Source organism: Pyxicephalus adspersus, chromosome 1 (assembly GCF_032062135.1).
Source record: "Pyxicephalus adspersus chromosome 1, UCB_Pads_2.0, whole genome shotgun sequence".
Classification (NCBI taxonomy): Eukaryota; Metazoa; Chordata; class Amphibia; order Anura; family Pyxicephalidae; genus Pyxicephalus; species Pyxicephalus adspersus.
The window spans coordinates 70,798,919-70,826,663 of NC_092858.1; the positions used below are offsets into that span (position 1 = coordinate 70,798,919).

The 27,745-nt window shown below is 38.2% G+C and overlaps 1 protein-coding gene across 1 annotated transcript; it reads left to right on the top strand.

Moving 5' to 3' along the window:
- Positions 1-1,163: 1,163 nt before the first annotated feature.
- On the top strand, positions 1,164-26,272 carry RNF149 (ring finger protein 149). Its single transcript, XM_072413743.1, has 7 exons — positions 1,164-1,808; positions 14,767-15,017; positions 16,651-16,719; positions 17,602-17,684; positions 19,594-19,690; positions 22,034-22,229; positions 24,078-26,272. The coding sequence occupies exons 1-7, from the start codon at positions 1,379-1,381 to the stop codon at positions 24,137-24,139; spliced, it is 1,188 nt and encodes a 395-aa protein (XP_072269844.1). The 5' UTR covers positions 1,164-1,378; the 3' UTR covers positions 24,140-26,272.
- The last annotated feature ends 1,473 nt before the right edge of the window (positions 26,273-27,745 follow it).

The window sequence follows — 27,745 nt, forward strand, 5'->3', positions numbered from 1 at the left end:
GGGTAATGTGTGTAGAACCCAGAGCAAAGAAGATGGTGAAGAAGAAAGCCAAGCTAGCGAGGGACTTTGTGGCTTGGTTTGTGGACAAAATGAGGGACCACCTTTAACCTCCCTGGTGGTATGCATATTAAATATTATTAAATGTAAACGCGGTACATTTAAAAATACTTAGTATTTTAAATTTTTCCGCCCCCCAGCAACGCACTCGTAAGCAGATGCCGGGCTGCCATTCTTGCGTCCCCAACGTTCGCACACCAGCTGGGAAGCGCCAGGTTACACAGATGCCCGGCCGGCATCGCCAGGGGAAGAATTGCCGGAGGACACTGTGGGCAACGCTTGCCAGGTAAACTGTTTAAACTCCCTGACAATTCCACCCCAAGTGTGGCTCAGGGTCACCGCTTTTGGTATGGATAATTCACCCTGAGCTACAATCGGGATTACCGCTAGGGAGATTAATAAAGATAAGTGAATTTTTTTTATTTTAACAAAAGTCCCTTTAAATGACTCTCACTTTATACAAAGGGGCCCAAAGTGTGCCAAGAAAATATCCCTGCACCATTACACCACTGATTTTAACCAATGCTAGAAGGAAGGATGGATCCATGACCTCAAAGGCTACGTACACACGTCTGATAGTCGACTAATGGCTGATATCGGATGAGAATCTTGCATGTGTACAGTGCTCGTCGTCCATCGTCCGAATGACCGTCCTGGCGGATTCACAAACGATTGTAATGTGAAGGGGGGAGAGCACAGTGGGGTGTCGCTCCCTCGTTCTCCCCTTTCTATTGGGCAGAGCGGCGCTGTGTGTACAGCACTTGTTCATGCATCATTCAATCGTTTGACGTTGGAAAGGAATTACCATTGGAAATGATTGCACATGTGTACGAAGCCTTAGACCCCACCATACAAATAATATGGAGAAGATGAGACCCATAAGAACAGGCAAGGTCCAATTTGATGGTCTTTGCCCCCCACTGTATCCTAAAAGAAGACTTTGGCCCTGACATGCACTTTTTTTTGGCAATAAACACAAGTGGTGAGGAGTGTTTGTATGCGAATCGCTGTGCAGGGAGCCAGCCGCAGGCAGTGTGATATGAAGGGAGAGTCCTGGGAAGAGGAAGGGGAGGAGCCCGGCTGTGTGAGGGGAAGTAGAGCAGAGAGAGGCGGGGAGAGCGGTGTTGTACCTGGCTGGGGGAAGCAGTGACAGGACGCTGCTCGGAGCTGGCACGGAGCTGTGTGGAGGCGGCGGCTGGAAGCTCGGCACCGGGAGCTGCGGCCGTACTTGGGAGTGTTTGTGTCGGCTGTCTGAGCGGGAAGGGTCAATGCCAGGCGGTGGCAGCCTGCAGTCCGCTATTGTGTGAGGTGCCCGGGGAGGATGTACAGCTGCCTATGTGTGTGCGCACTGCTGGCCGCCCTATGGCCCGGCTCCTCCGCTCACTCTCTGGAATGGTTCACCGCCTTGGTCCGGACGGAATACACCGAGCCCCTGACCAACACCACCGTGCTGGGCACCACCGAGAGCGGCCGCTATGGAGACAGCTCTCCTAAGGAGAGCGTGCAGGGGCTGGTGGGCTTCCCCCGGGATCCCGGGCATCTAGAGGGCTGCCACCCCGACACCCACTACGTAGTACCCGGCATGAGTATCCGGGCCATGGAGGAGGGCGAGCCCTGGATAGCGCTGGTGGCCCGGGGAGGCTGCACCTTCAAGGACAAAGTGGTGAACGCTGCCCGCAGGAAGGCATCGGCCGTGGTCATCTACAACGAGGCCAAGAGTGGCAATGCCACCGTGCCCATGGCACACCTAGGTAAGGGAGCCTGCCAACCCCTGTGTCTGGGTGACCCCTCCGGACCTGTAACTGCCGCCTGATGGGTGGGCATTGGGTATGACATGTGTGTGCCCGGGGCACAGCTGTGTATAGGCTGCCAGGGAGCATTCACCCCTTACTGAGAATTCTTCTGCCATAATATGTGACATCAGGGTTTCATCACAGCCTTAGTGTGTTGTAAGGTGTACAACAAACATTGTGTACAACCAGCATTGTGTACTGATCTACAGTGTACAACAAACATTGTTTACTGATCTAGTAACACAACACTGTACTGGTATGTGTGTGTTTTATAGTCTGCTGTATACTCAACCAGTGACAGGTGTGTGGTGTTTTGTATATCGGACCAGTGATACAACACCAACAACTTAGCTGGGTGCAGTTGTATTTATGCTGATTTTAATAACACAACTCTATTAGGTGCAGTAATGTGTGTGTTGTAGGGTGTACAGCAGACATCATACACTCATCCAATAATGTGTATTGTATACTGGACAGTGTATGTTTGTGTGTTGCAGGGTCTGTTGTATAGAGAATCATTGATATAACTCTTTCACATGCAGTAATGGGTTTGTGTTGCATAGTGAAGTGATGAGACAGCCCTGGTGGGTGGGTGCAGGTATGTTGTGTTGTATGCTGAACCAGTGACACAACACTTCTAGTTGCAGTAATGTGTGTGTCTAGGGTCTGCTGGGTGTAGGTGTGTGTGTGTGTGTGTGTGTGTTGTATGCTAACCGAGAACACAACTCCTCCAGGTGCAGTAGAGTGCGTTCCAGGGATTGTTGTACCCTGCACCGGTGACAGGGCTCTGCCCCCAGCCTTCACTTGTAACCTTTGTTCATAGCCAAGTAAATGCTAATAGACAAATCTGGGATTAGCAGCAAAGACTAATGGGCAGGATGTAAATTCCAGATTTGTCAAAGCTCAAGTGCTTGTCATGTATAAAAATAACTTGATAAATATTAATGACAGACTTGTGTTGTGTGGAGCAATTTACAATGAAGTCTTTTCTAAGCAGGCCATACAGAAGCACTCCAATCACCTTCGCGTGTTAAACCATTTGGATCCTTTAGATGGGCATAGTTCCAGATTGGTGTGTTGGAGGGTTTTGCAAGGTTGGCATGGTTCTTTTATAGGATTTCTAATGCTGGAGCTGTCACAAGGATATTTGTGCCGGGTGAAGTGTCCTGTGTCTATATGACGGACTCCCAATGTCTGAATAAGGAGAAAATAGCTGGCCATCCTGCCAGTAGCCTGGACATTCTCATTCCTGGAGGCAGGACTCTGCAGGTTCATCACCTGCTACCTGTCTGAATAAAGCTTAAATAAAAAAATATTCTGGCTTCAGTTAGCCCCACCTACATATTGTACATAGGGTAAAGTAATATCATGTGACCTGACGAGGAATGATGTCATAATAAGACTGTTGTGATATGCAGATTGAAGCTTGTGTGACCACAGAGGGGTGTAGAAGAGTTTACATGCTCCTTAGGCTATGTACACATGTGCAATAATGATCGTTGGAAACGATCGACCAATCGTCCAATATTCGTTAACAAAAAAAAGTGAACAATGATTGGCCAATGCCGTCCCGGCAGATCTAATTGGGTGACGATCGTTCACTATCTATTGTGTCTACAGTCATGTAGTGATCGTAGATTGTTCTGCAGTCCACTTTCTTACTTCCTGCATTGTTGAAATGATCGTATCTAGTGTGCCTACATTATTGGTGAATTATATTTGAACAATGGTATCGTTACAGCATGTACAGAATCGTGCACTATACGATCATTCAAAAAAATGAATTATAATAAATAATTATTGCACGTGTGTACGTAGCCTTACTCTCTATAGAAGACGGACCTCTGCATTTCTCCAGTTGTGATTGTATCAGATGGGGTGTAATGGGAATTATGGCTAATATTTACTTTTTGACATTAGTGGTATTCTAGTTTTGTAGGTTTCAGAACTTTTCAGTCGGTCAGGTCCTACCACTTTGTATTCCGCTTGCCCTCCATTCTCTTTTCTGTATTGTGTCTGAACAGATAGTCAAAAAACCTGCAACAAGCATGGCTTCAGTGATGTCCTGGAATAAACATAGGCAAGTAAGGTTTTGTGTCCATTGTTCCTGATGTCTAAACTTTTTACTAGATAAAAACTTTACCTTTTTAATTGGCAACAATACCAATCGAATTCTATTTGAGTGTTAACATAATAGGAGGAGAAGATTTGTTCACAACTTCTTTTATATGCAAGGACCAGTAACCCAGTTATCCAATCATAAATCACTTTAATAAATGCAGAGATGCGTACCATGATGTGATTGGTTGGTAATAGTATTCTGTGCAATCCTATTTATTTGTAAAACGCATAAGCATCTTAAATAATCTTATCAATATAGAGAATGGAATTTACCAATACATTGAGATAATGAGCTGGAGGAAGTATACTGATAATGACATTAGACTTAAGCTACATACACACTTCCAATTATTATCGTTGGAAAACGAACGACGAACGATCCTGCACGATATACACGAACGATCGTATAGCACCGATCCTGCACATAGAGGTAACGACACGATCGTTCGTAGATATTGTACACACAATAGATACGATCGTTTGAGCGATAGAGGAACTATGTGCACGACAGGAAAGTGAACGGACATTCGTTCATTACGCATGCTCTGAACATGGACGATCAACGAACGATCGTACACACGAACGATGTTCAACGATCGTCGCCCAATCCGATCCGTCGGTCCGGTCGTTCGTTTCCAGCGACTTTCCTCGTTCGTCGGCGTCGTTGGTTACTTTTTTACGAACGATTTTTTGCCCAATCGATCGTTCGTCGTTCGATTGGAGCGATAAAAATTGGAAGTGTGTACGCACCTTTAGGCCAGGTACTCACGTGCAATAATTGTTGTTAGAAAACAAACTTAACCACAGATGAAATATTATTTAAAATGATTGTTTAGTGCGCGATATTACAGGCTGTAACTGTACGATTGTTCAAATATAATTCAGCAATGATGTACACACACTAGATAACGATTGTTTGAACGAAGCAGGAAGTGACGTGTTCAGGAGCAATGTCATTTTCAGCGACGTTGCTTGTTTATCAGTGTTGTAAATCTGACGTTGTGCACTGTTTTTGTTAACGATTATCAAACGATCAGTCTTCAATCGTTCGTTTCCAACGACAATTATTACACGTTTGTACGTAGCCTTTATATTTTATACTTGTTGTAGGTAAATACCTCCAAAGGTAGTGAAACTGTTCTGTTTAAGTAACGACCAAGAACTAGTAAAAAGTTTAAGTAACAGCCAAGAACTGGAATTTTCAAAAGGAAGGTTGTAGTACCATCTTGTAATTATGACAGGCTTAGTTGAAAGGAAGTGTGTGTGTGTGTGTGTGTGTGTATATAATTATCTTAATATTCTCCCCCCCATGGGGAGCTGCCCAATCTCTGCTATAAGCTCCTGTTTGTCTTTACAGCAAAATCCTCTTTTTTATAGTAGAGAGGTTTCATGCATCCCAAAGATGTCCTGACCCTCCAGAGTAATGTACTTTTATAAAATTCCCCTAAATCGATGACACTACAATCCTTATCTTTTAGGTGTTATTGAAAAATGGTCAAATTCTGCTTTGTTGGTTCCCTGTTGTGCCTGAGCATTGAACAAGCAGCTTAATGGGTCCATTCCTCTGGTCTCCTGTAAGCAGCCTCTATCTGTCAATGAGGAACCTTTGACAGTCAATTACATTGTGAGAGAAGGGGAAGAAAAATAAAATGTCCCTATGGTAAATCTGCTAACTTTTTTGTATGTAAGAAACATATTTTTATATATTGCTGTGGGTTAATTTTTTAGTTTTAAATAACTGTAATTTCTTAAATACTAGTCATATGGTTGGCTCTAAACCAAGAGGCCATTTAGCCTTGGTTTTGTAACCTACGTTCAGCTTACTTTATTGCTAAGGTTAAATACAGCTACAAAACGAATTTGCTTATAGGGATAACAACATTTTGAAAGGTAGACAGAGATTTTAAGTGGTATCAGAGGCTGGGCCTTGTGTACTGCCATCATTTCTTAAAACTAATTTTTTACACGCTGATGCAAGCATGAAATGTTTTTTGTTTCACAAGATCTGCTTGTGGGTTTTTTCTTCTATAATTAGGACGTCCACTAAGGTGGCCTCACAAGACCATAATTTAATTGCCACAGGGTGAAAACTAAATGCTGTTTTTTATTCCTGAATTGTTTCGGTAATTTTGTCGCCAGGATGCTTTTCACACTTGTGCAGTTTTTTTTTTTTTTACATTTGAAAGTAGTGGAAATTTTGTTAATGCATTTAAAATGAAAAATGTGAATGCAGTGAAACTGCATGCGATGTGCTGTGTTTAGGTTTAAAGTCAAATGTGCAATACTTTTGGCAGTGATCACTGATTCCTTAAAAAATCTGAAAGTCCAGCTGGGAGTTGCTTAGTATGAACATTGCATATTCTGTCTCATTAGACATTTGGTGCAACCGTTCTATAAATGCCTTGGCTAATGAGAAGTTACAATTGATTAGAGGTTTGGCTGTATTCTGCATTCATGTTCTGCAGTCCAGTGGCCAATATAAATGATAAATGTTAACACAGTGTTTCAGTGTCACAATACAAACCTGTTTTATTACTCTCCTAAGCAGTGTAATCTGCTTTAAAGATAGATATTAAAATGGAATGATTAGAAAAATAATTTTATTACATAAGCATATCAGTACTTGTGTCCAAACCTAATAAACAGATCAGATATATTGCATCAATGTCTGTTTCTCCCTGTGTATATAGCTAGTTTTTTTTTTTTGAGTCATGGCAAAGCAGAATAGCAGAGCCACAGCAAAGTGGCTCAAAGACATTACAGGAATGGAGAACTCCAGCCATGATGGTGCCAGATCACACCTGCCCCATACAGAATAAGGGGAGTGAGAAGATTTTCATGTGTGAGCAAATATACTCCCACAAAATCAGGCCATGTGACCCTGCCTTCTCAAAAGAGATTAGATGCTGGTTGCGTAAACCATGCTTGGCCCTAGACCAAGTGGTCAATCCCTCATGGGGAAGTTGTGGCCAGATGTTCCCCTTTAAAGTTCCCTTGAGACCTATTTTGGACTCATGCTACAGGGTTTACTTGTGGCTGTGCATTTGTGTTACGCCTTATTTACTATTTCATTAAAAAGTATTGGGGAAGCCACTTTTTATATTTTGGGATTGTGCGGGCCATGCGGCTCTGTGTTTCTGTATGTGCCATTTTATGTATGTGTTTTGTTATGTTATTATTATTCAATAAAAAAGGATTGCAACAAAAAGTATTGGGGAAGACTTTGCATCGGTGAGGCACGGTATGCCAAAATTATGCAGGTGCAGTTTTGCTTTGAAGGGCTTGGCAATCTGCTAATTTACTTTCCCATGATAAATGTCTTGGGATCTTGCAATTTACAGTGCAGAAACGTGTATATTTTCCTTCCCTGAATGCATATCAGAAAAATATTAATCTGATTTTATAGAGGTTGATACGTTTTTATAGAAGCTGTTTTTTCTTTTTTTATGGTGGAAAGAGCCAACAGAATTACTTTTCCTCTACCCACTGGTAGTCCATCCTTTTACTTTACTGGTATGTTACAGAGATAGAGTTCATCTTTGCAAAAACTCAAGACCCTCATTGAATGTAAATGATCTAAAATATAAATTTCTCTGTGGAAGTGCAGTAACGGTAATCAAATAATATTGATGCTAAATAATAACTCTGACTTTTACAGCTCCCTGACACAATGCTTTTTCTCAACTAAAACTATGAGTGGTTGTGCTAAAGGAAGCTCATTTCTTTGATACACCTAATGCAGCAGCCTCTTGGCTTGACCAGAATAAGCAAAGCATGTGGCTATCGCCTGAAGTGTTGTATACAATTGGTCTCAGACACTACCTGTGATTTTTCAGGCTGCTTATGAGAAATATCTTGCTTTTTCCTCTTTTTATTTGTTACACAATATATTTAATAAGTGTACATTGCATGAGGTCTCCCTGCTCTTCTAGGTCACTGAAATTTCCTCTCTGGCAGTCCTTGTGTGAATGCCATTCTTACTTTTTTTTTTTTTTTTTTTTTTGCTTCCTGGCAGAGTTGTCTTTCTTTGTATGTGCTATGCTTTCTACCTTCCAGATTTTACTTGGATTACTGTTACAACTTGCACCACTGCATTGTTTTTTTCCCATTTTATTGGAAGTTCTTGTCCAATGTCCTGTTATAAGGGATGTGAAGGACTGCTTAAATTGGACATGTATTATGGTACATTCCTATACTTTTATTTGTGCATTATTCATTGCACATTCATTACTGAATCATATGATACACTCCTAAATGTTAGGGGGTTGAATGTTCCCAACAAGAGAAAAGCTGAGTTTACTACCTTAATCCTGTATAGTCCATCTGTGGTATTTCTACACGAAACCCCTAAAGAATACTATTTTGCTTGTATTTATGGCCCAGTTTGACACCCAGTTGTATTCATAATATTTCTCATCCCTTCTATGCTAGGGTTTACTGTTAGCTTGCTGGGACCCTCATCTGTTACCTTTTCCTGTTGTCAGATTAAGAAAGGGTCTTCAGAGAGATATGCAGGCTATTGATATTTTGGGATTTTTATATTGTGTGTATAATATATATCTCATACACCCAACCCCAGTATTTAAAATGGAGGCGCTTAGGTCACTCAATTGCAGAGTACAAGGGAGTCCCAACCCTGGCCACAGGTAATTTTATAATGTTCTCAATTCAACTCTTGACTTTTGAATTTCCATTGGTTGTGAGTCCACTTCAACATCCATACAAATTTTGCCGTTAATTTAGGAATTGGGTTTAATTAAAACTAAACGAAAACGAGGTAGATGGAAATAGCTGCGTTTAATAATTGTGTTTAACTTTATTTCCTGTTCACCTCCAGAAGTAGTTTTTGTGAAGCCGTGCTTCATACAGGCATGTCCACAGGGAAGATGGCAAACAAAGCAGTACATAAACAGCAAGGAAACATCTGGGTTGTAGTTCTTTGACCTGAATTCATGGATGCAGACAGGATAAAATTATATATAAAATGAGTCCTTTGTTTACTACTCATGCATTGACCTTCAATTTACAGCCAACACAACTTAAATGAGGGACAATATGAGGTAGTTTATTTTAATGTAAGGCATACTGAATGCATGATTAAACTATACACTTACATGATATCCCCTTAGGATGCTCACTCATTCATGGAAATGCATGGAAAATGTATTATACTTGTTTTCCACAGGGACAATGTGGTAGTGACCACACATGCATTCTTACTTCTTTCAGGAAACCCTATCTAAAATAAACCTAGTTGAGGTGTAAAAGATTGTTTGTGAAGCCTTTTCTTAGTAACCTTCTGCACACACCAGTGATTTGTGCTGAAATTACAGCTACAGAGTCTCCACATCCTATATAAGGTAGTTGTTGTGGTGTGTTTACTTAAGTAGTATTTTCTGAATTATCCAAAACATGCGAGCCATTAGCCAATACAGGAACAAGTACAGTTTAGTTTTCTCCTCCTGGCAGCACTTGTGGAACCTTAGGAAGGTGGTTGTTGGTGACTGTATCTGTTATCAGATTGTTCAGTTCACGTAGTTAACCATTCTGTCTCTGGGGACTCTTTTAATGTGGTCGCTAGGATTGGACTGATGATGCCGCTTCCTTGTGTCATTGGATTTCAGCTTTGCATAACAGAATGGGGATCATACCAGTTTCAGTGTCTTTAACACCAGTGCCAGGTATTCATTTACCTGAACACCTCAATGTGAACTCTGCTGCAAGTACTACTGTTAAAATATTTATTTAACTGACAATGTTTGAAGAGTTTTACCCTTAACTTCAATATGTGTGTGTGAGATATATATATATAAAGATAGATAGATAGATATAGATATATATATATTCCTGCACAAAAGCTTGTGGTCCAGTCCTATTATCGCCCGTGCCGGAAAGTGGGTCTTTGTCCTGTATTATATGTAAACTTTGAAAGTGACAGCAACAAAACTGGTCCGAGACCAGAAAAAAGGACCTTCGGTGGGCCGGTCTTCACATCTAAAACTGGTGGGGAGAAGACTGTGGGAGCCTGGCTTAATCTATCCTCCCCACCAAAAATGAGTATTATATACTTCATAGCAATATAATTAAAAAATTAGGTGTGCAACAATATTAGGAATTTTCATGTCAGGTTTTCAAATTTCTCCCAGAATAGCCAGTGGAAGAAATTTTCATTTGTTCTGATGTACTTAGGGACATAATTATAAAGCTGGGGCAAAAGCCCCCATGTTACATAATGGGTTATTCTAAACGAGGGTATTGAATTAAATTTTAATATATAAGGCAAGTTCAGGGCTGGTCCCAACAAATATTTTGAAGTAGGTGTAAACAAAAATGGATGTTCACTAAAATATCACGTATGTTTGAGTAATTTTTATTTTTTTTTTGTTTTTATTTTATAGATATTAATAAAATATTTGGTGAGCCTGCAAGGTCCTTGTTTAGATACTTCTGTTTACAGGGTGAATATTTCTGTTCTGATTCCCTCATGGAGAGAGAGAGGGGGATATATATATATTATATATATTATATATATTATATATATTATATATATATATATATATATATATATATATAATTTTTCTTTAGAATACCTTTGTAAAGTATTTAAATTCTGCTGAGAACTCTGGATTTGTTAAGGGAGAGGGGACAAATGTGAATAGTTCCTCTGTACATATTAATAACTCTTATCTGAGCTTGGAGAGCGCTTAAAAAAGTTAAGAAAAAATGTAAAAATACTTGAAGTTGGATTTTAAAGAGATTGTATTATACCTTTTTCAAATGCCTTCATCTTCATTTCCAAGTATCATCAACCATATGAGCAATAAATCAGATTTTACTTTAAAGATCTTATAGCAATCTAAAACAAGTTGCTGCAATTTATGGCTGTATTTGGACATATTGGGGTTGTCAGAAATCATCTTGCACATAATATTAAATCTAGGAAAATAAGCCCTGCTACACATTGGTAACTATGACTCGGGTTGTAGAACACAATGCTGATTTCACTTTTTTTTTTAATCTTTTTTTCAGTAAACAGACAAGTAAACAATATTTGAACATTGAGTCATACAATTAGCAAAATAGACAACATTCCCATTAAAGTGTGCATATTACTAACAGGCTATATTTGAATTTGCATTATTCAAATGCAGAAGTACCAGCTCAGGTCTGTTGCGTAAATTCACCTCTATTAATTCCTCGATAACCGCTGCCATCTGTCACCAAAGGAGTACTAATATAGAGCTTTCCCAGAATATGTCCGATTTAACTTTTTAACATGACAGAAATCCATGGAAAAAACACTTTCTTTGCTGCTGAGTATTGCAAGATTTTCTCTTATATCCCTCTGTGATAAGTCTTCAAGGTTACTGAAACTTTCAATACAAAGTCAACATTGTTATTTTTGGCTTCTGATTGATTGTTGAATTACATGGTGCTTAAACTGTGCATTCATTCTCTAAATAATCCTGTTCAGGATTGAACACATAATTGAGGCACTTAGTCATAATATCAAATCACCTAATGGCATTGTATTAAGGTCACTCTTCTTTAAGTGTAAAAATAAAGGTTGTCAGCAAATGGTTCCTAACGGCTTTACTTTAAGGTTTTGACATATTCAGTATGTGGTCCTTGAAGGGTTCTGCTATGGCTTTACTGATACTTTTTGTTTTCATATCTAGCAATGATTTAAAGGTAAGTATTCTACTTTGTAACATGCCACTCAATTGCTGGCTTCTTCTTTGGGGGTTTTAACTCCATTTCTGGATGACCCAGTGTTCACCCTAGCCCTAGAAAAAATTATTTTGCCAATTTTCTGGATGATGGAAGAATTTAAGACATAACCTCTTTATCTCATTTAAGGACAAAAGTTAAATTCTCCCTCTTTTTGTATCTTCAGATGTAGCATTTCATAATTGCTACCAACCTCAATTCTGAATTCACTGCAATAAAAGATGTTTGTATTTTTTAATTTTTAATTTTAGTTAAGACAAATTTTAAAGTGAACCTGTTGCAGGGAGGAAAGTAACAATGTTGCAGCAATTGTAATAGGATAGGGTCATATCTGAACATTGTGCCAAGGCACCTGGACAGCAGGACAAAAATTCCCCAGGACTGGGCTCTATTAAAGCATGGCCAACGGGCAGTAATCTAGCAGTTTACAGTCTGGAAAATTATTCAGTAGCCATTTTTATGATATGATTTTGCATCCTGTTATAATATAGTTACCCATCTAGGCTTATGTTGAAGTAATTGTCAAAGAGAAGCAATACCTTTCACGTCTCCCAGTGCTATCCTATGAAAGAATTCAAACCCAAATAAATATAAATAAAGCAGCAATTTTCCTCTTTCTGCTTGTCGTTGATGTGCCAAATGAGAGGTGAATCCTATTAAAAAACCTTGGCTTCGGGGATTCTCCCCCCCATGCTGGCATTTGTTCAAAGAGAATTTTAGAAGAGCCTACTCCAAGAGATTTGCAGTCACAGAAAATGTTGACAACATTTCTTTTAATCCTAAAAAAAATATATGCAGTATGTAGTGGTTATATGATAATAGCTCATGGTTTAGCATTTTCCTATTACTGTGTTGCAGCCATTTATATATGTATAATGTTCATGTAAAATAGCAAAGGAACAGATCTGATTTTTTTTTTTTTTTGTAAATGTGGTGTAAAAATATAAATGTATTTGTAGAATTACAATGACATATTTGTGTGTGTTTTTAACTGCACTCCCATTAAACATAATGCTTTAGTTCTTGTCTTTGTAGCATATGATATACATGTTGACTTGCAGCCTGAAGAATTTTAATACTGAGCTGCAAACATTTGTTGCAATAGTTTTATTTTGATTAGATGACATTAGCCTTTCAGACTAAAGGGTTACCAAGGCCCAAGTTGATCAGATGCTAATATGGGCCCAGGTGTTTTGCAGGCTTTTTGCTCAAAAAATGAATATTGTACATCAAGAAGGGACAGATATATAATTTGTTTCTTAGCAAAATTGGAATGGATATTAAATGGACTTGTGGGTAAAATCTGGTTGCTGCTTTTTTTTTTTACCCCTCCTCCTGTAACATGAACTTGGGTTGTCAAACCCCCCCAAGAAACAAAATTGGACCTAGACTATGTTATTAACATGAGTTAGTGACATGATTGCTAACTTTGTAAAAACGCTACATAATATGTTAGCAATATATATGAGAATGAATGGGCCTGCAATGTATTGCTGGGGCTGAGCAGGTATCCACAGGGACCTTCTTGCAGCAAATAAAAGGTAGAAGGGGGGACTTCTCAGCCTGTAGTCAGGTAATGTGATCGGTAAAGAGGGTTTACTGGGTGTCTTCCGCAAACAGACTCAGGAAGCACCAGATAAAATCACAGTAAAATTTGCCCCATAAAAAAGCAGGCATTGTTTTTTTTAGCTGTAAAATTGCTGAGCAAAGCTTTGACATCTCTCACGTGCGTTGACAGGTATGGAGCAACTTGTTGCAGTTACTATTAACTGAGGAGTTGGAGGTTTGCATACAGGGTCCACAGACCTGCTTTTCTATTTATCTATTTCTCAATGAATGTTTAAACATTCGGTTTGCTATTTATCTTAATCCTTATTTGCTAATGTAATGCTTTCAGCAGTTTAATTCCATATAGATGTAGTGTGTATGGTTTATACTGCTGTGTGCTTTATAGTATACTGTAAATGGGCAGCAGTGACGAGGTTCAGCTATATGCAGTTTTCCTCTTTATGCACACTGCGTGTCTCTGGGGGTTTGCTGACATAGTTTTGCCAGGAGAGGTTGAATTAAGCTGTTCCATTATGTTGTTCTATCTCCCAACACCTGCCTGGACATCTGCCTTCTGTCCGGCCAATATGGAACTGTATGCCTGATTAATTTATAAGCCCGGTATTTTTCCATTTTATTTTCCATTTGTGCTTTGTTGTTGCAAAATACAATTTTTGAGTAAATGAATTCCATCTATCTTAGAGGTTTACTTGAGTTAAATGTCCTAGGGCATTTTCCTTCCTGAAGTTTATTCCTGAGTTTGCAGTTTCAGCTTTGCATCAGCAATAAATCATTTTCCTTTACCAGCTCTTGTGTTACTAAACGCAACAGAACTTCCATTGTCTGTCAGATCAGAGGAAGACTGTGTTGTCTGGCCTGAAATACAGAAAGAACAAGTTGGTTTGGCTCATTAGTTCTTTTTTATGTACCAATATTTACAGTGTTTGCTGTATGTGCATTCATAGATGGCTATTAATTATATAGGATAGGTCACACATTTTATTACTGTCAGATAATGATTACAAAAAGCACCTTTGTCAAATACATTTGCCCAAGTAGAATGTTTTCCTTCATAAGAGTATGGAAAGGGTCTGTTAGAATAGTATGTTAAAGTGGTATTGCTACAGAAACCTGGTACAACGGAAGCAAAGTTTATTCAATGGTATAATTTGGTCCAATCGTAGTGTACTATTGAAAAAATAAAATACAACAGAGGAAATGAACCCCAAAACAATATATACACAAAGCACAAGGATTACACAACATCGGCATGTACTCCAGGCAAATATTGGAGTGTAGGTAAATGTGTTTTGAAATGTTAAGGTAACTGAAACTTGCTTTGGATCTCCTTCCTGTAAATCCCTTAACATCACATTGCCCAGCTGCTGACTGCACAAAGACTGACCGAGTCAGTCTAACGCTTTTGTCTCCTTGTATTGTATACCGTATGAAGTATATTCTAGTTCTTTGTGTTGGCTGTGACAATAATTATATCCTATCATTTGGTCTCTTGCAGGAACTGGTAATACAGTTGTAATAATGGTTGGGTATCCTAAAGGCATGGACATTATGGAAGTTCTAAGACGACAAATCTCAGTGAAGATGACAATTACTGTAGGCACTCGCCATGTTCAGGAGTTTATAAGTGGTCAGTCAGTGGTATTTGTGGCTATTGCCTTTATCACCATGATGATCATATCCTTGGCCTGGCTCATTTTCTACTACATACAGCGATTTCTGTATACAGGAGCACAGTATGGAAATCAGGTGAATATGGCTACTGTTTTAATGGTGTGTATGTATAATTTCTCCCCCCTTCTGGACTATTACTACAGTTATGGAGTGTTGTTTATATTAAAGAAGGTGCTTTGAGGTTAGGATTGTGTCCTATTGGGGAGAGAAAACCTTTATGCTTAAGGTTATAGCAGATTTTTTTTTACTAGGATCAGAGGAAAGGAATAGACCGGAAAGACATAAACTTTGTGCAGGGTGTAAAAGCTATGTAAGGCGGATATTGGCAGGAATTAGAGTGTGATTGCTGATGGAAAGAATGAAATGCTAAGTATTGCAGAAACCTGGCAGTGAGAGTTTTTTCTAGGGTAAAAATAATAGAACTGACCATTCACCCCACACAGAAAAACAGACTCCCGCTCCCCCCCTATTCCCCAATGAACAGTACAGCTCTGCCGTACTTCAGATGTTGCAACATTGGGAATGGTGGCTTCCTGTTCACTTTCTTTGCTTAGCCAGTCACAGAGCAGCTCACATTCTGCCATTGGCCAGTAATTAGCCGGGGAATGGAGTACAAATTACAGAGGGGCTCAGTGAATGGGAGACGTCATTCTCGATGCTATAGTGAATGAAGAATGATGATGCTACCATATTCAGGATGCATATAGTCACAGGATCTGACATTTGACATATATGCTGTTTTTTTTTCTTTTAAAAGCATTGTCTTTTTGTCTTTTAAAATCAGGAAATATTTACTGTTAGGTCCATAAATATTTGGACTCCTAGTTCCGGGCAGTTTAGTTGAAATCATTGATCTTTACCAAACGTATTTGGACAGATAACTTTTTTCCAATTTTGGTTCTGTACATTACCACAATTAAAGCTGAATTAAAGTTGAAAGTCTGCAGTTCAACTGCATCTGAGTTGTTTCATTTAAAGTTATTTGTGGTAATGTACAGAATCAAAATTGGAAAAAAAAAGTTGTCTCTGTCCAAATATTTATGAACCTAACTGTATGCATTAGATAATAGACCTTGTCATTTCTCTAAAGCATTAATTTTACTGCCTTGAAAGAAATGTCCACACAAAGAAATGACCCTCTTTTGGAGCCAGGTTCTACCTCTCTTCTATTCCAGCAAGGCATCCATGGAAATATTTTTTTTTGTCTTGCAACACATCCAGGTGTGTCCAATATCTGTGTCCGCCATTGTAATGATGATTTCTTCCCCTGACCATCTATATGACCTAGTCCTGCATTTATGTACTGGATTGGCAGAAAAAAAACAGCATGTGGCAGGGGACACGGGAATCACTTTCTCACGGTCCAAGTGTTAAACGAGGCTGCAATGCTAGGATGGAGGGCCGTGAGAATTAGAGAAACGTGATGCCAAAAAAAAGGAAGTATTATTGGTCTTGTCTTGTAGGGTAACAATCTAAAGCTGTAGGGACCAGACCTGGCCTTTTTATTAAGCAGCATTAAAATATACAAGAGATTATACATATGTAGATTATTATCTGCAGTTTCTTCTGGCCACATATCACTAACGTAAAGAGTATTTTACAGTTAGCACTGATTGATGCTTAGAAAATAATTATAATTATGAAATCTGTCTTATGGTACTGTATATTGGTCCATTTTTTTTTTTTAATCTGCTTTCCCCTTTTGAAGGTCAACCGTAAAGAAACCAAAAAAGCAATCAGCCAGCTTCAGCTGCACAGGGTGAAAAGAGGAGAAAAGGTAAATGAAATTTCCTGCACTTCTCAATTCATAGTAAAGAGATTTTCTCTGATGGACACTTTGACGTGTTGCCCTCTAAGAACCTTGATTTATTCTGTGATCACGACATTCACTATGCAATATCTATTTATTCAATACTATAGTATTCAATACTTTGTTTACGTACTGCTCCTTTTCCATTTTGGCAGCTGTAGTTTCTCAAACATAGTACAGCTAAGCCGAGAGAGACTGTAGAGAGTAGGGCAAGTAGATGACAAAATAGCTGCAAAAATAAAGTTTACCCTCGATAGCATTAAACTGTTTAAAATGGTTCCTGTATTGTGTTGGAAATATTTTGGCTACCCTTGTGACGTTTCTGTATGTTTTTAATACAAATTCAGCTCTCTTGCTTGGACATTGTGCTGGTGTGATATGAGATGTGTAGTTTCTAAATTGGAGATAAACTTGTTTCTAGAAAGATACTACCAAAACAAATGGTAGCATGTCTTTAGCAAAAGTTCCCTTTTTCTTTTATACCTGTCGTATACCTCCTCCTACCCCCCTCCCCCCAGACATTTAGGAGGAAATGTGTTCCTTGCTCCTGAATGAGAGGTTTGAGAATTGGGTATATATTGATTTTCTATAATAGAATACATGGAGTCATTTCGCATATCCTGGTTTAGTTCAATACTGGAGTAAACCTAGGCAAACAGGTCTTCTGTTTTCTGTTAGCGAGGCAGCTTCCAGCTATCATCATCAAGGGCTTGTCCTTAGAAATATTTGCAGTATGATGTGTAGAGGATATGACTCACCCATACTGACTTTCGGTCACTGCTGTATTTGTGATGTACTGACATGTTTATTGAATCTTCACTTATATTGTTTTTCTCCTCCTCAAATTAGGGAGTTGATATTGAGGCAGAAAATTGTGCAGTATGCATTGAAAACTACAAACCCAAAGATGTTGTACGCATTCTTCCATGCAAGTATGTATTGCTAGTTATGATGGTTTAAGTTTTTTTTTTTTTTTTTTTTTTTTTTTTCTTTTAATTTTATAGAGTTTTTTTGCAAAAAGTTTGATAAAGAAATCTTATGAGCTATTTAGAGCCAGCACAGGAGAACGAATTGATGGGAAACTAACCAGGTGAATGGATAATGGCAATATCCGGTGTTTTTTCTTTTTTTCAGTCGTGAGTGACCTGCTGTGTTTGATTTCCAATAACGAACAAATGTTAATAACTTAACAAAGTTGGGAGAGAAATTCTAAAACTAGATTGATAGACTTCACCAGTGGTTGTTTTGGGGAGAGAAAATCTTGTGCTTTTTAAAGTAGTTCAACCACAACATTTTCTTGTTGACATTTCTGTGTGTGAACAGATAATTGGTGATTACAACCACAACATAAGAAAATAAGAAAGACTATTCTCGACAATGACAATAAATGTAACAATGTTTTCCAAGTATTTCACCATATATAAGCTTTTCATCTAATACAGAGAGAACTTCCTATTTCAAATATTAAATTATCTAATGAAAGCAAGCCAAACCTTGTGGTGATTTCATAAACATCCAAAGCTTCCTGGAAGTTTTCATTAAGTCTATCAATTAGTTCCTTGGTTACAGATGATAAACATTTTAGATCAGCCTAAACATTGATAAATTTGTTGATAAAAATGATTTTCCATACTTCTATTACACATTTGATAGTTATATGCTCCTCCCCACTTAGATACATTTAGTAAAAAGGTAAACAACAGGCATTTTGCTCTATGAAATAATGACAAAAAGAGAATATTTGAAGAATCCTGGAGCGCAAGAGTATTCCATAATAAACTATTTAGCTCCTTAAACAAATTGCTTGTTGCCTTGGCCGTACATTGATTACTTCTGAAAAAAACTACAGGTAAATGCAAAGTGTTTTCCTTATTTGAACAGAGTGCTGAGGAGTTAAAATCATTGTCACGTGTTTTGGCTTTCTGTATCGCCATTAGGGAGATTTACATTCTCTAATTGCCTGATCAACAATGTCACCAGGAATGAAAGGAAGGGTGAAACAAAAAAACAAGTTACTACTTAATGGGAATAAAGTGAAAATCTTTCGATGGAGACACTCATTCCATTGATATCTGTCTGAGATGTTCCTCACATGGGAAAGATAACTTCTCATCTCCTGTTGATTATCCACGAGTGAAAGTGAAACACAAATGGCAAAAATTGTGATCTTAGCTCTCCCTTACTCCGTTGTAAATGTGGTAAACACCATTTTAGTTTCAGATATACTTATAAATTACTAACCCATTATACTTATGCAGTTTAGAAAAGTCTATCCTTATGCCTATACATGCTCTAGGGCAGAGATTTAAAGTAGTCAGGAGGGATATTTCACATAATCTACAGGTAATAATAATTTTCAGAAAGGTAGGTCAAGAATGGCAGCCTCCACATTTCTTATGACAGGTTTTCTTTAAGCAAAATACATTTTGCAGGTGGAGGTCTTTTTCTTCACAGTAATTCTGTGAATATATTGAGCAATAGGTTGAAATGTATCAGTCCCTAAGAATAATATTTCCAGATTTTTATATTATTATTACACAATATTTATATAGCGCCAACATATTTAACAGCACTGTACAAAGTCCATAGTCATGTCATATTGTGTATTATTGATATTTGTGTAAGGCAATGGCCATAGCACACTTATTTAATGGCTTAGCACCAACTTTCACCAGGAGCTGGCTGGAGGGAGAAATGCAAGTCAGAGCTTGTTGGTGGATTACAGGTTTAAAAAATAATGATTATGGTAATAGCACTGCATATATATATAGATCTGGTGCGTGGTGTCCTGATCCTGACCTTATTTATGATGTATGACTGTTTTGTTTTTTTTCTTCTCAGGCATATTTTCCACCGGTTGTGTATAGACCCATGGCTACTTGAACACAGAACATGTCCAATGTGTAAATTGGATGTTATTAAAGCGCTTGGATATTGGGTGAGTAGTCAATTTAATAGTTCTGCAAGATGGAAAATGTCAAACATATTTTTTTTGGTATAACTTTGGTATTCAGGGCTCTCTGTTTACAAAGGTATTAGATGCTACAATGTTTGCTTTGGCAATAATTTATCAACTGCTAAAGACCACTTTTCATGTTGATTTAATATTTATAATCCTTGATTTCAAGGATTTTTAATTTACTAATTTCTACAATTCAGTGTGATGACTGGGCACAAATGTCTCAAGGTCCGTGATCAGTACTCGTGTTAAGGCAGACATAAGCTTTTACTTTCCTTAACTTCAGAAAAAAAAAACTTTTGTGGGTCACTATCAAGGATTTCTCTGCCAATCTGGAATTGAATGGCACAAATCCACATCCAGAATAAAATTAGTTTTATTTATCCTTTTTCCTTAGTTTCACTGATTCCTTTCTGATCCTTCTCTATAGGCTCACAAATGATGTTTTGTAAATTTACCTCCACCTGCAGAATAATCTCTTCTGATTAGATTGCACAAATGTATGACCCTTTTGTAAGAGATAAAAAAATGCTTTGGAATAATGTAGGAGATTTTTTTTTGGTTTGCCAGGTGTTGCATCGCTATTTTTGTTTGTGTTCATCTTCTTATATTCAGTAAGCCCAACCAATTTTTTAAATGACACCGTAAATTGTTCAAATTCTTTGAAAAGTTTTGAATTGCCCAGATGTGCTTTGATTTTTAGATAAGCAAATGTTCATTTTCCCCCTAATTGTCTTTCTTAAATACGTATATATTGGTAGCGGACAGACATTGGGGCTGCTGTATGGGTATAGCAGCTGATCAACTACTTATCATTTCCTTTGGTAATATATTTTAAATCGGATTAAGCCAACAAAAAAAATTAATTGAAATAGACTTTCCTTGTCCATTCATATGGTGTAGACAAGACACCATTTTTTTAAATTATAATACTTTACATGTAAATTGGCATCTGTATCTTTTTTAACATTGGTACTTTTCACTTCTGTTTTCAAAATTTTCTTTTATCCGCTTTTATGGGTACATGACAAAGTTGGCAAAAGGGAGGCAGAATGTTGAGGCCTCGATATCTCGGACCATCAATTAAACCCCTAAAATCCAAAGAAACATAAATTTTGATAATTTATCAAGCTAAGTACACACATCCAAAGGTTCTCACCCGATAATCAGCCAAGAATCTGGCGTGTGTACAGCGTCCATTGTCCGCAGGACCGTCCTGGCAGATCCATGGACGATGAACGATCCTAATGCATAGGAAGGGGGATAGCGTGCAGCAGGGTGCCACTCTGTCGTTCTCCCCCTCCCCTCTCCTTAGAGCAGAACGGTGCTGTATGTACAGCCCTCGTTCATGCATCGTGCAGTTCTTAGTCGTTGGAAAGGATCATGAAAGATTTATTCCAACAATAATTATTGCACGTGTGTATGCAGCTTTAGTTTCATTGATTGATATTCAGATAGAAGCAAATTTTAGCTATGCCAAAAGTAAATCTGCACCAGAGAAAATGTAGTTTATCTATAGCTGTACAATTTGGCATCTGGTAGTTTCCATATGTTGTCCAGAAAATAGAACACATTGCCTGTGGTATAATTGAGTTCGCAAAGATAAAAAACGAGGTCTCCTCTCAATAAAATCCCTGGTTTGCTAGCTTCCAGGTAAAACCATCTGCCATCTGTGCTGCTGAATGAAGTGAAATAGCTGTGGTTGAAGAACTTGTTTGAAGTGAGATTTCATGATGGGATTAAATGAGGCAATTCTTGATCAGGCAACCCCTTCCACCTTTGTAGACTGTGAGGAGCATCTGTTCATTGTTTAGCTGAGCCTTTGTTTTACTTCCCCCTGAGCAATGGCAGGCACAGAGCGATTCATTAGAACTCGGCACACCTATTCTCTCCTACTGTGATCAAAAGGTTGCAATCTTACAACTTGTTACAGAAAAACCACACTAAACAGGCTTAATAAATATCACCTTAACAGATTCCTTGGATGGATTGCATATTTTAAGAAAATTCCTAACTACATTGGTCATAAAGTGTAGTGTTTATGCATTCAAATCTGTCCCTCTGCACTGGGTATTTTGTTGGACTTTGTCATTCCGTGGGTGAATTGCAGGATAAAACTTTCACTGTATCTTCTGGCAGTGTATTTAAACCCTAAACCTTTTTAAACCTTTAAACCTTCCTTTTCCTGTCGGAAATCTAGTGAGAGGAAAGCTTTCTGTGCTCTTTGCTGACTGCTATAAGATTGTTCCATGTTCTCTGTATGAATGCAACAGTGTCTGATATTTCTGTAACAGCCTTATAAGTTTCTAAAATATATTACAGGTGGAGCCTGATGAAGCGCAGGAAATCCCAGTCCCCGAATCCATTGCTGGCAGCAGCCTCTCTGTGGGGACACTAAGTTTTGCCCAAGAGGAAAACCGAAGTGAAATAAACAACCTGCCTACATCGTCAACAAGTGACACTCTACAGCAGCGTAGTAGTGCCAAGGAGGACGCAGGGGAGACTACAGCATTGCTTGGTAAGTGCTTTGCGCCTGGCAATCGTGTGTTTATACAGTCTAACCAACATCTTCTAGTGAGAATACAACTTTGTTTCAAAAATATGTATGCAAAATATGTATCACATTCACCCTCCATACACTGTGATCATTGCAGCTGTCCTTAAGTATTTATTACATAGGCGTTAAGCACTAAAAGTTTTAATCTAAGCAAAGTCCACGCTAAGCATGGACATCCAGTATCAGTATAAATACCTAAAATATTTTTTTAGTGTGTCACTTTTTTAATTTTGATTGACCCTGAGCTGTCCCAAAAGGTGCTTTTGTGCCCTTTTTGTCACTAGACAACATTAAGGTCCTTTTCTTGCTCCCTCTCTTAATGACCCATGAGAATATATTGAAGTCTCTGAAAATAATATAGAGAGTTTCACTGCTCTGTTTTCTGATGCCATAGGTGAGTTTTTAGAAGAATTTAAACTGTATGAAAATATTTTCTTAAACACATGTATGGAAATAATACAAAAAAAAGTTGTGTAAATTGAGTGAACCAAAGAAAGCGGTTTAGTGAGGACAAATGTGTTTGTAGAACAAATGTCTTGGTACTTAAAATAATAATTTCTAGGAAGCCTCTTGTTATCCTTCAATTTACAGATAGACTAGAGTATATTATCCTTTGTGTCATGGAATTTAGAATCCTATCCTTTAAAAGGCCTTTATCCCGTTCATTTGGAAAACATGTGTATTTGAAGAGTTCCAAGGTAGTTGGTGGTCTGGATTTATCCATTTTTTTTTTTTTTTTTTTATTGGATGGTTGTTTTTTTTTTGTACACAATCAATAAGTGTTGTAGTTTGCCAGTAACCTCCAATACCATTTTATTCTGGGACAGTCCCAAAAAAAGCCCACATTTGGGACACTGAGAAGGGCTTTAAACCAGTAAGAAAGGCAAGATGAAGAGAAATATAAACTCCATAATAAACTTTTAGTCCTTTCTCTATATATACATTGCTGAGGCAAGGATCAACCTTGCGTTTAGTGAAGTCTCTAAGGATATCAGAGGTTGATTTTGTTGTAAAATAGTCTGACCATCTGGAGATGCTCCTATGCCACCTTTACCTTTAAGGCCAGATTTACCCACAGTGTATAGAAAATCGCTGAAATCACTCGCATGGGAGGATTTGCTGCAGGAAATAGTCTAGGGAGTTGGACTAATCATTGGCTGAGTGTGTATGGATAACAGAGGAAGTGCAGTTGCATAAAGACAAATAATTCTGATTTCAAGGGAGATTATTGGGTTGAGGTCTCCATGAATGAGAGAGGTTTTCTAATTTAGTGTTCTCCCCAACCCCTTTTAGCCTGGCGCACCACCCAGCACTTCTCAGTAACCACTTAGCTGTTTTTGGGTTAGTGAAGGGTTTGGGTCACAATACAGGGGCTGCCACCAGACTTAAAAATAAAATTCTCAGTTTAACACTGTAGTCGATACATTACCATTAATAAGATTTGATTGTCAATGATTGAAACTCTGGCCTCTAATGTCCTAAAAAGAACATAAAAGGTGAGGGAGATGTAAATTTCCCCAAATACAACTATTTAAAAGTTGCCAGTCATGAAGTAAGGTCTTGAAGCATGTGGAGGTTGGCAAATGGCATATTGTTGTAATTAGGCATAGAATCTGATTTTTATCTCGCTCTTTATGTGGCGGAAGTACTTACAGCTTACAGGGGGAATCATTTTAGTCCAATCTCAATTTGCAAACTTCTTTGAATCATGGAAATATTCTTGCTCAGTATGATTTATTGCTGATTGTATGCAACAATATATTTGCTCATATATGATATATGTAACCTATTATTTTCCTTCTTCTGCAGATGATCCTGGCAGTGAGGACACAGGGGAACAGATACAGCATCCTGGAAACTCTTCTCACTAGCCGCCTTCATGCAGGACATTTTTAGGACTCTGCTAAAACTTGTTTCTAATTTTACGGGTTTAAACAAGCCATGAACTGATGATTGGTTTCATGAGAGGAGGATGGCAGGCCTACAACCCTCTGATTGATACATATCCTATGTTTTCTTAATATTCAGACCCTTTTCCTAAGATATGCATATGGCACTTGTTACATGTTTAAGGTCAATGTCACAGTAATATGCACATCAGACTCTCACACACAGGGGCAAAACTTCGGTCTAATCGCGGAGTTCAGTGCTTCTCTGGAGGCGATATTTATATATATTTCAGCTGAAATCTGAATCCCATGTTGTACTGGACTGTTACTGTAACGGCATGGAAAGAAGTTATGTTTACTTTAAAGGGCTGCCTGCGATGGGCTCCTCTGTAACGCATTCATGAGAACATGAACAAACGCAAGTCTAGCACTTATTGGAGAAGTAGTTATGTGTTCTGGTACTTAATCCTCATCAACTTTGTTCATAATGGCGCTGATTCTGGATATCTGCCTCAGGAATCTGTAAGGACTGCAGCTAGGAACAAGTTCTGTTACTTCTCATTTACGTTTGAATCTAGATCTCTACAGTCATGAAAACATTCTGCTACTTGTGATCCTCTTCCGAACCCCCACAGCGATGAACTAGTTATCCTCTGGATTCCACTCAGGAATCCACATCCCTGCAATGATAATGCTTTGTTTTGGAGTCAGCTCAGGAATCTGTGTGATTGCCGTGATTCAGAGGTTGTGTTGTAGTGGATATTCATGTAAACATTACAACACTGCCCAACTTTTTGTGGATATGCTTATAACTCAGATTCTCTTCATTACTTAGGGGCATATTTATAAAGACCTGGCTGATCTAGGCTTGTTTTCTGCTTGATTTGTTACGTTCGCTGGTACTTCCAGCACCCTTTGGTGAATGTGTTGGCATTTTTTGCTGGCAAACATACAGTAATAATTATAATATAGTAATAATTATCTACTGGTTATTATTTCTCAGATACAATTGCAAAGGCAAGAATTGTTGAGATTTTATAAAATATTAACTTTTACATAATACCAGCTGTGGTATCAATTTATATATTGCCATTAACTTATTAGTGAGTAAAATCAATTCCATTTTTGTTTATCTAATTTTTTTTTAGTAGTATTTATCTTTATTGTATTTCCTTTCAATACATACACAATGTCTAATGTGTAGCACATTGAATCAAGTTCAACATTCATGAAAAGCAGGCTTTTAAAGCCTATACATTATTTGGGCGGTTCAAACATTAATGAGATCCCTTACAAATACAAAATGTAGAGGTTTGCACAACTCTGACAAAGTTTTATATTTATAGAAAAATATATAATAAAATCTGTGGTGAGAGAGAGAGAGAGAGGTTTACTGATCCTTAAAATGGCAGATCATCAGCTTTGAAACAAGCTAGGTTTGAGCTCTAAAAAAGTCTTGCAGAACTATATTGGTTCTAAATGCACATTCTGCCATAGTGTTGAAATGCAGTTGAGGTGAATGTACGGGGGGTCTGAAAAAGCCACCTATACAAACTGTAAGGTAAATGGTACAGTAAGCACCTTTTTTCCTTTGACAAATGTTTATCACATATGTATGTGCGCTACATAACTGGTAGCCTGGAAAAGACCTGGTGACATAAGTAAAAGAGAACCGGGCAACTTCAGAACCCTTACAGGAAACCTGTACTAAGTAACCTAAGAGTTCTAGCCTGTCTTTCTGACATCAGTACCACGAGACACTGGACAAGTACACCAATAAGAGGGTTATATTAAACTCAAAAAAGCTGACCTGCGTTTTTTATTCATGTCTCAAACCATTGAACCATTGGGAGGTGTGGGCAAAGCAGCCACCAAATTTTCTCACTGCAGGTTTTTTTAAAGCCAGATTCCTATTCTAGTGTTTTTATAACTAGGGTGATCATATAGTGAATGTCTTTATAAATATGCCCGTTAGTCTGACCAAAGGCTGCTGATTGTTTTTTTGTTTTTCCTTTTTTGTTTACATTTAGGGCAAATAACATAATTCTAGCATTATGTAATGTGCTGAGTATATACATAGAAGGAATTAAAGCCTTTTTATTGGTTATAATAAAACGGAAGTGTGTATCTGTATAACTTATTTAAGATTTACACACCTCTCCTCATTGAAAATATTTAATGCTTTAGTCCCTACTGAAGTCTGTTTGTGGTTGTTACTCCAGGAATAGTGTCATTATTTTCTCTCAGTGGGCACCCTTGGTTACAATGAATTTTCATCCTTTACATCTATTCATCCAGGCATGTCCCTGTGTAGCCCCCCTGGTAAGATGTTTCTGTTTTTCCTGATATGGTGAGTACACAGAAAATCTCTGACCTGATACTTGGCTACTCACGGTCCAGCATTTTTGCATATAGAAGAAAGAAGAAGGGATCAATATGTGTGTGTATGCTTCAAGTGTCTCCTAAGATTTCCCTGCAAGTGAGTATTGCAGAGAGAAGTAAAGGCCCACTTACAACTGTGCATTGTGTTAAAACTGTAAAATGCATATATTGCTGTGTGGTGCGTTGTCTTTTATCTTGAGTAGCACTTCTGTGTACCAGCAGTGCAAGAATGTGAACAGTCTGTTTTTCATTAGGAAAATGTGCAGTGTTACAGGCATGTTTTAACCAAGTTACCGGTTTGGGATTTTTAGCACCACAAATACTTAACGGTCTATTCTGCTTCATGCTGCATGTTTGTTGATCTCCATGGGGGTAGTGATAGTCCATCACCAATTACACATTTAGTTATTTTAGCTGACAAATGGTCACATGCATAGCGTAAATAATGTTTATAGTGTTTTAGCAACACAGCAGCTCACCCACCGTACCAGTTAACCATTGTATAGATATGTTATGTGATCCCTGGCAATACCCACATAAAAAATTCCCAAACATTTTCTATAATATTCCAGGGTTCAAAATGGCTAGTAAGTCTAGGCACTATGATGTGATCTTTAATTAAGGAAATATTGCAGGCCAGTACAACCTATTCTCCATTCCAAAGCACTGACTTTATTAGCTTGTCATCACCCAGGGCAGGTTCCACTATTAGTCATTTTATTAAACATGCTTAGGAAGTGATGAAACTCTTTATGAATACAGCTAATTTTACAGTTATTCAAGAAACAAATCACAACATGCCTGCAGCCACTGCAACAATGTAAAATGACTAATCAAGTGATTGCTTTCCTTTGAGTCCACTATGACCGTCCAAAATTTATAGCTCCCATCTTCCCACGGAGTGGGTGAGGAAAACCTAACCCTACCCCACCTGTGTTTGGGGTTTTAAGATATTTTTATTTTTTTTTATGGGGGGTGGTTGCAAATAATCTCTGAAAAAAAGAGTGAGTGGAAAGAGTATTAAGTTTATCCTATATAACATACAGCCAAAAGGCTTAATAGTGAATAGACATGGGGGGGGGGTAGCCCCACAAAACATACATTTATGTGCTGTATGCTTGCTCTGTTATGGTGGTGACAGTAAAAGGGCCAGGAGACAGTCACATTAGTTCCTTGTAAGAGATCACAACCATTTTTCACTTTCCA

What these genes read in the sequence shown, in the direction of transcription:
- RNF149 (XM_072413743.1), top strand. Translation starts at nt 1,379, where the DNA reads ATGTACAGCTGCCTATGTGTGTGCGCACTGCTGGCCGCCCTATGGCCC. An exon ending in CGTGCCCATGGCACACCTAG is followed by an intron (nt 1,809 to 14,766) that starts GTAAGGGAGCCT and finishes GGTCTCTTGCAG; the next exon opens with GAACTGGTAATACAGTTGTA. An exon ending in GGAGACTACAGCATTGCTTG is followed by an intron (nt 22,230 to 24,077) that starts GTAAGTGCTTTG and finishes CTTCTTCTGCAG; the next exon opens with ATGATCCTGGCAGTGAGGAC.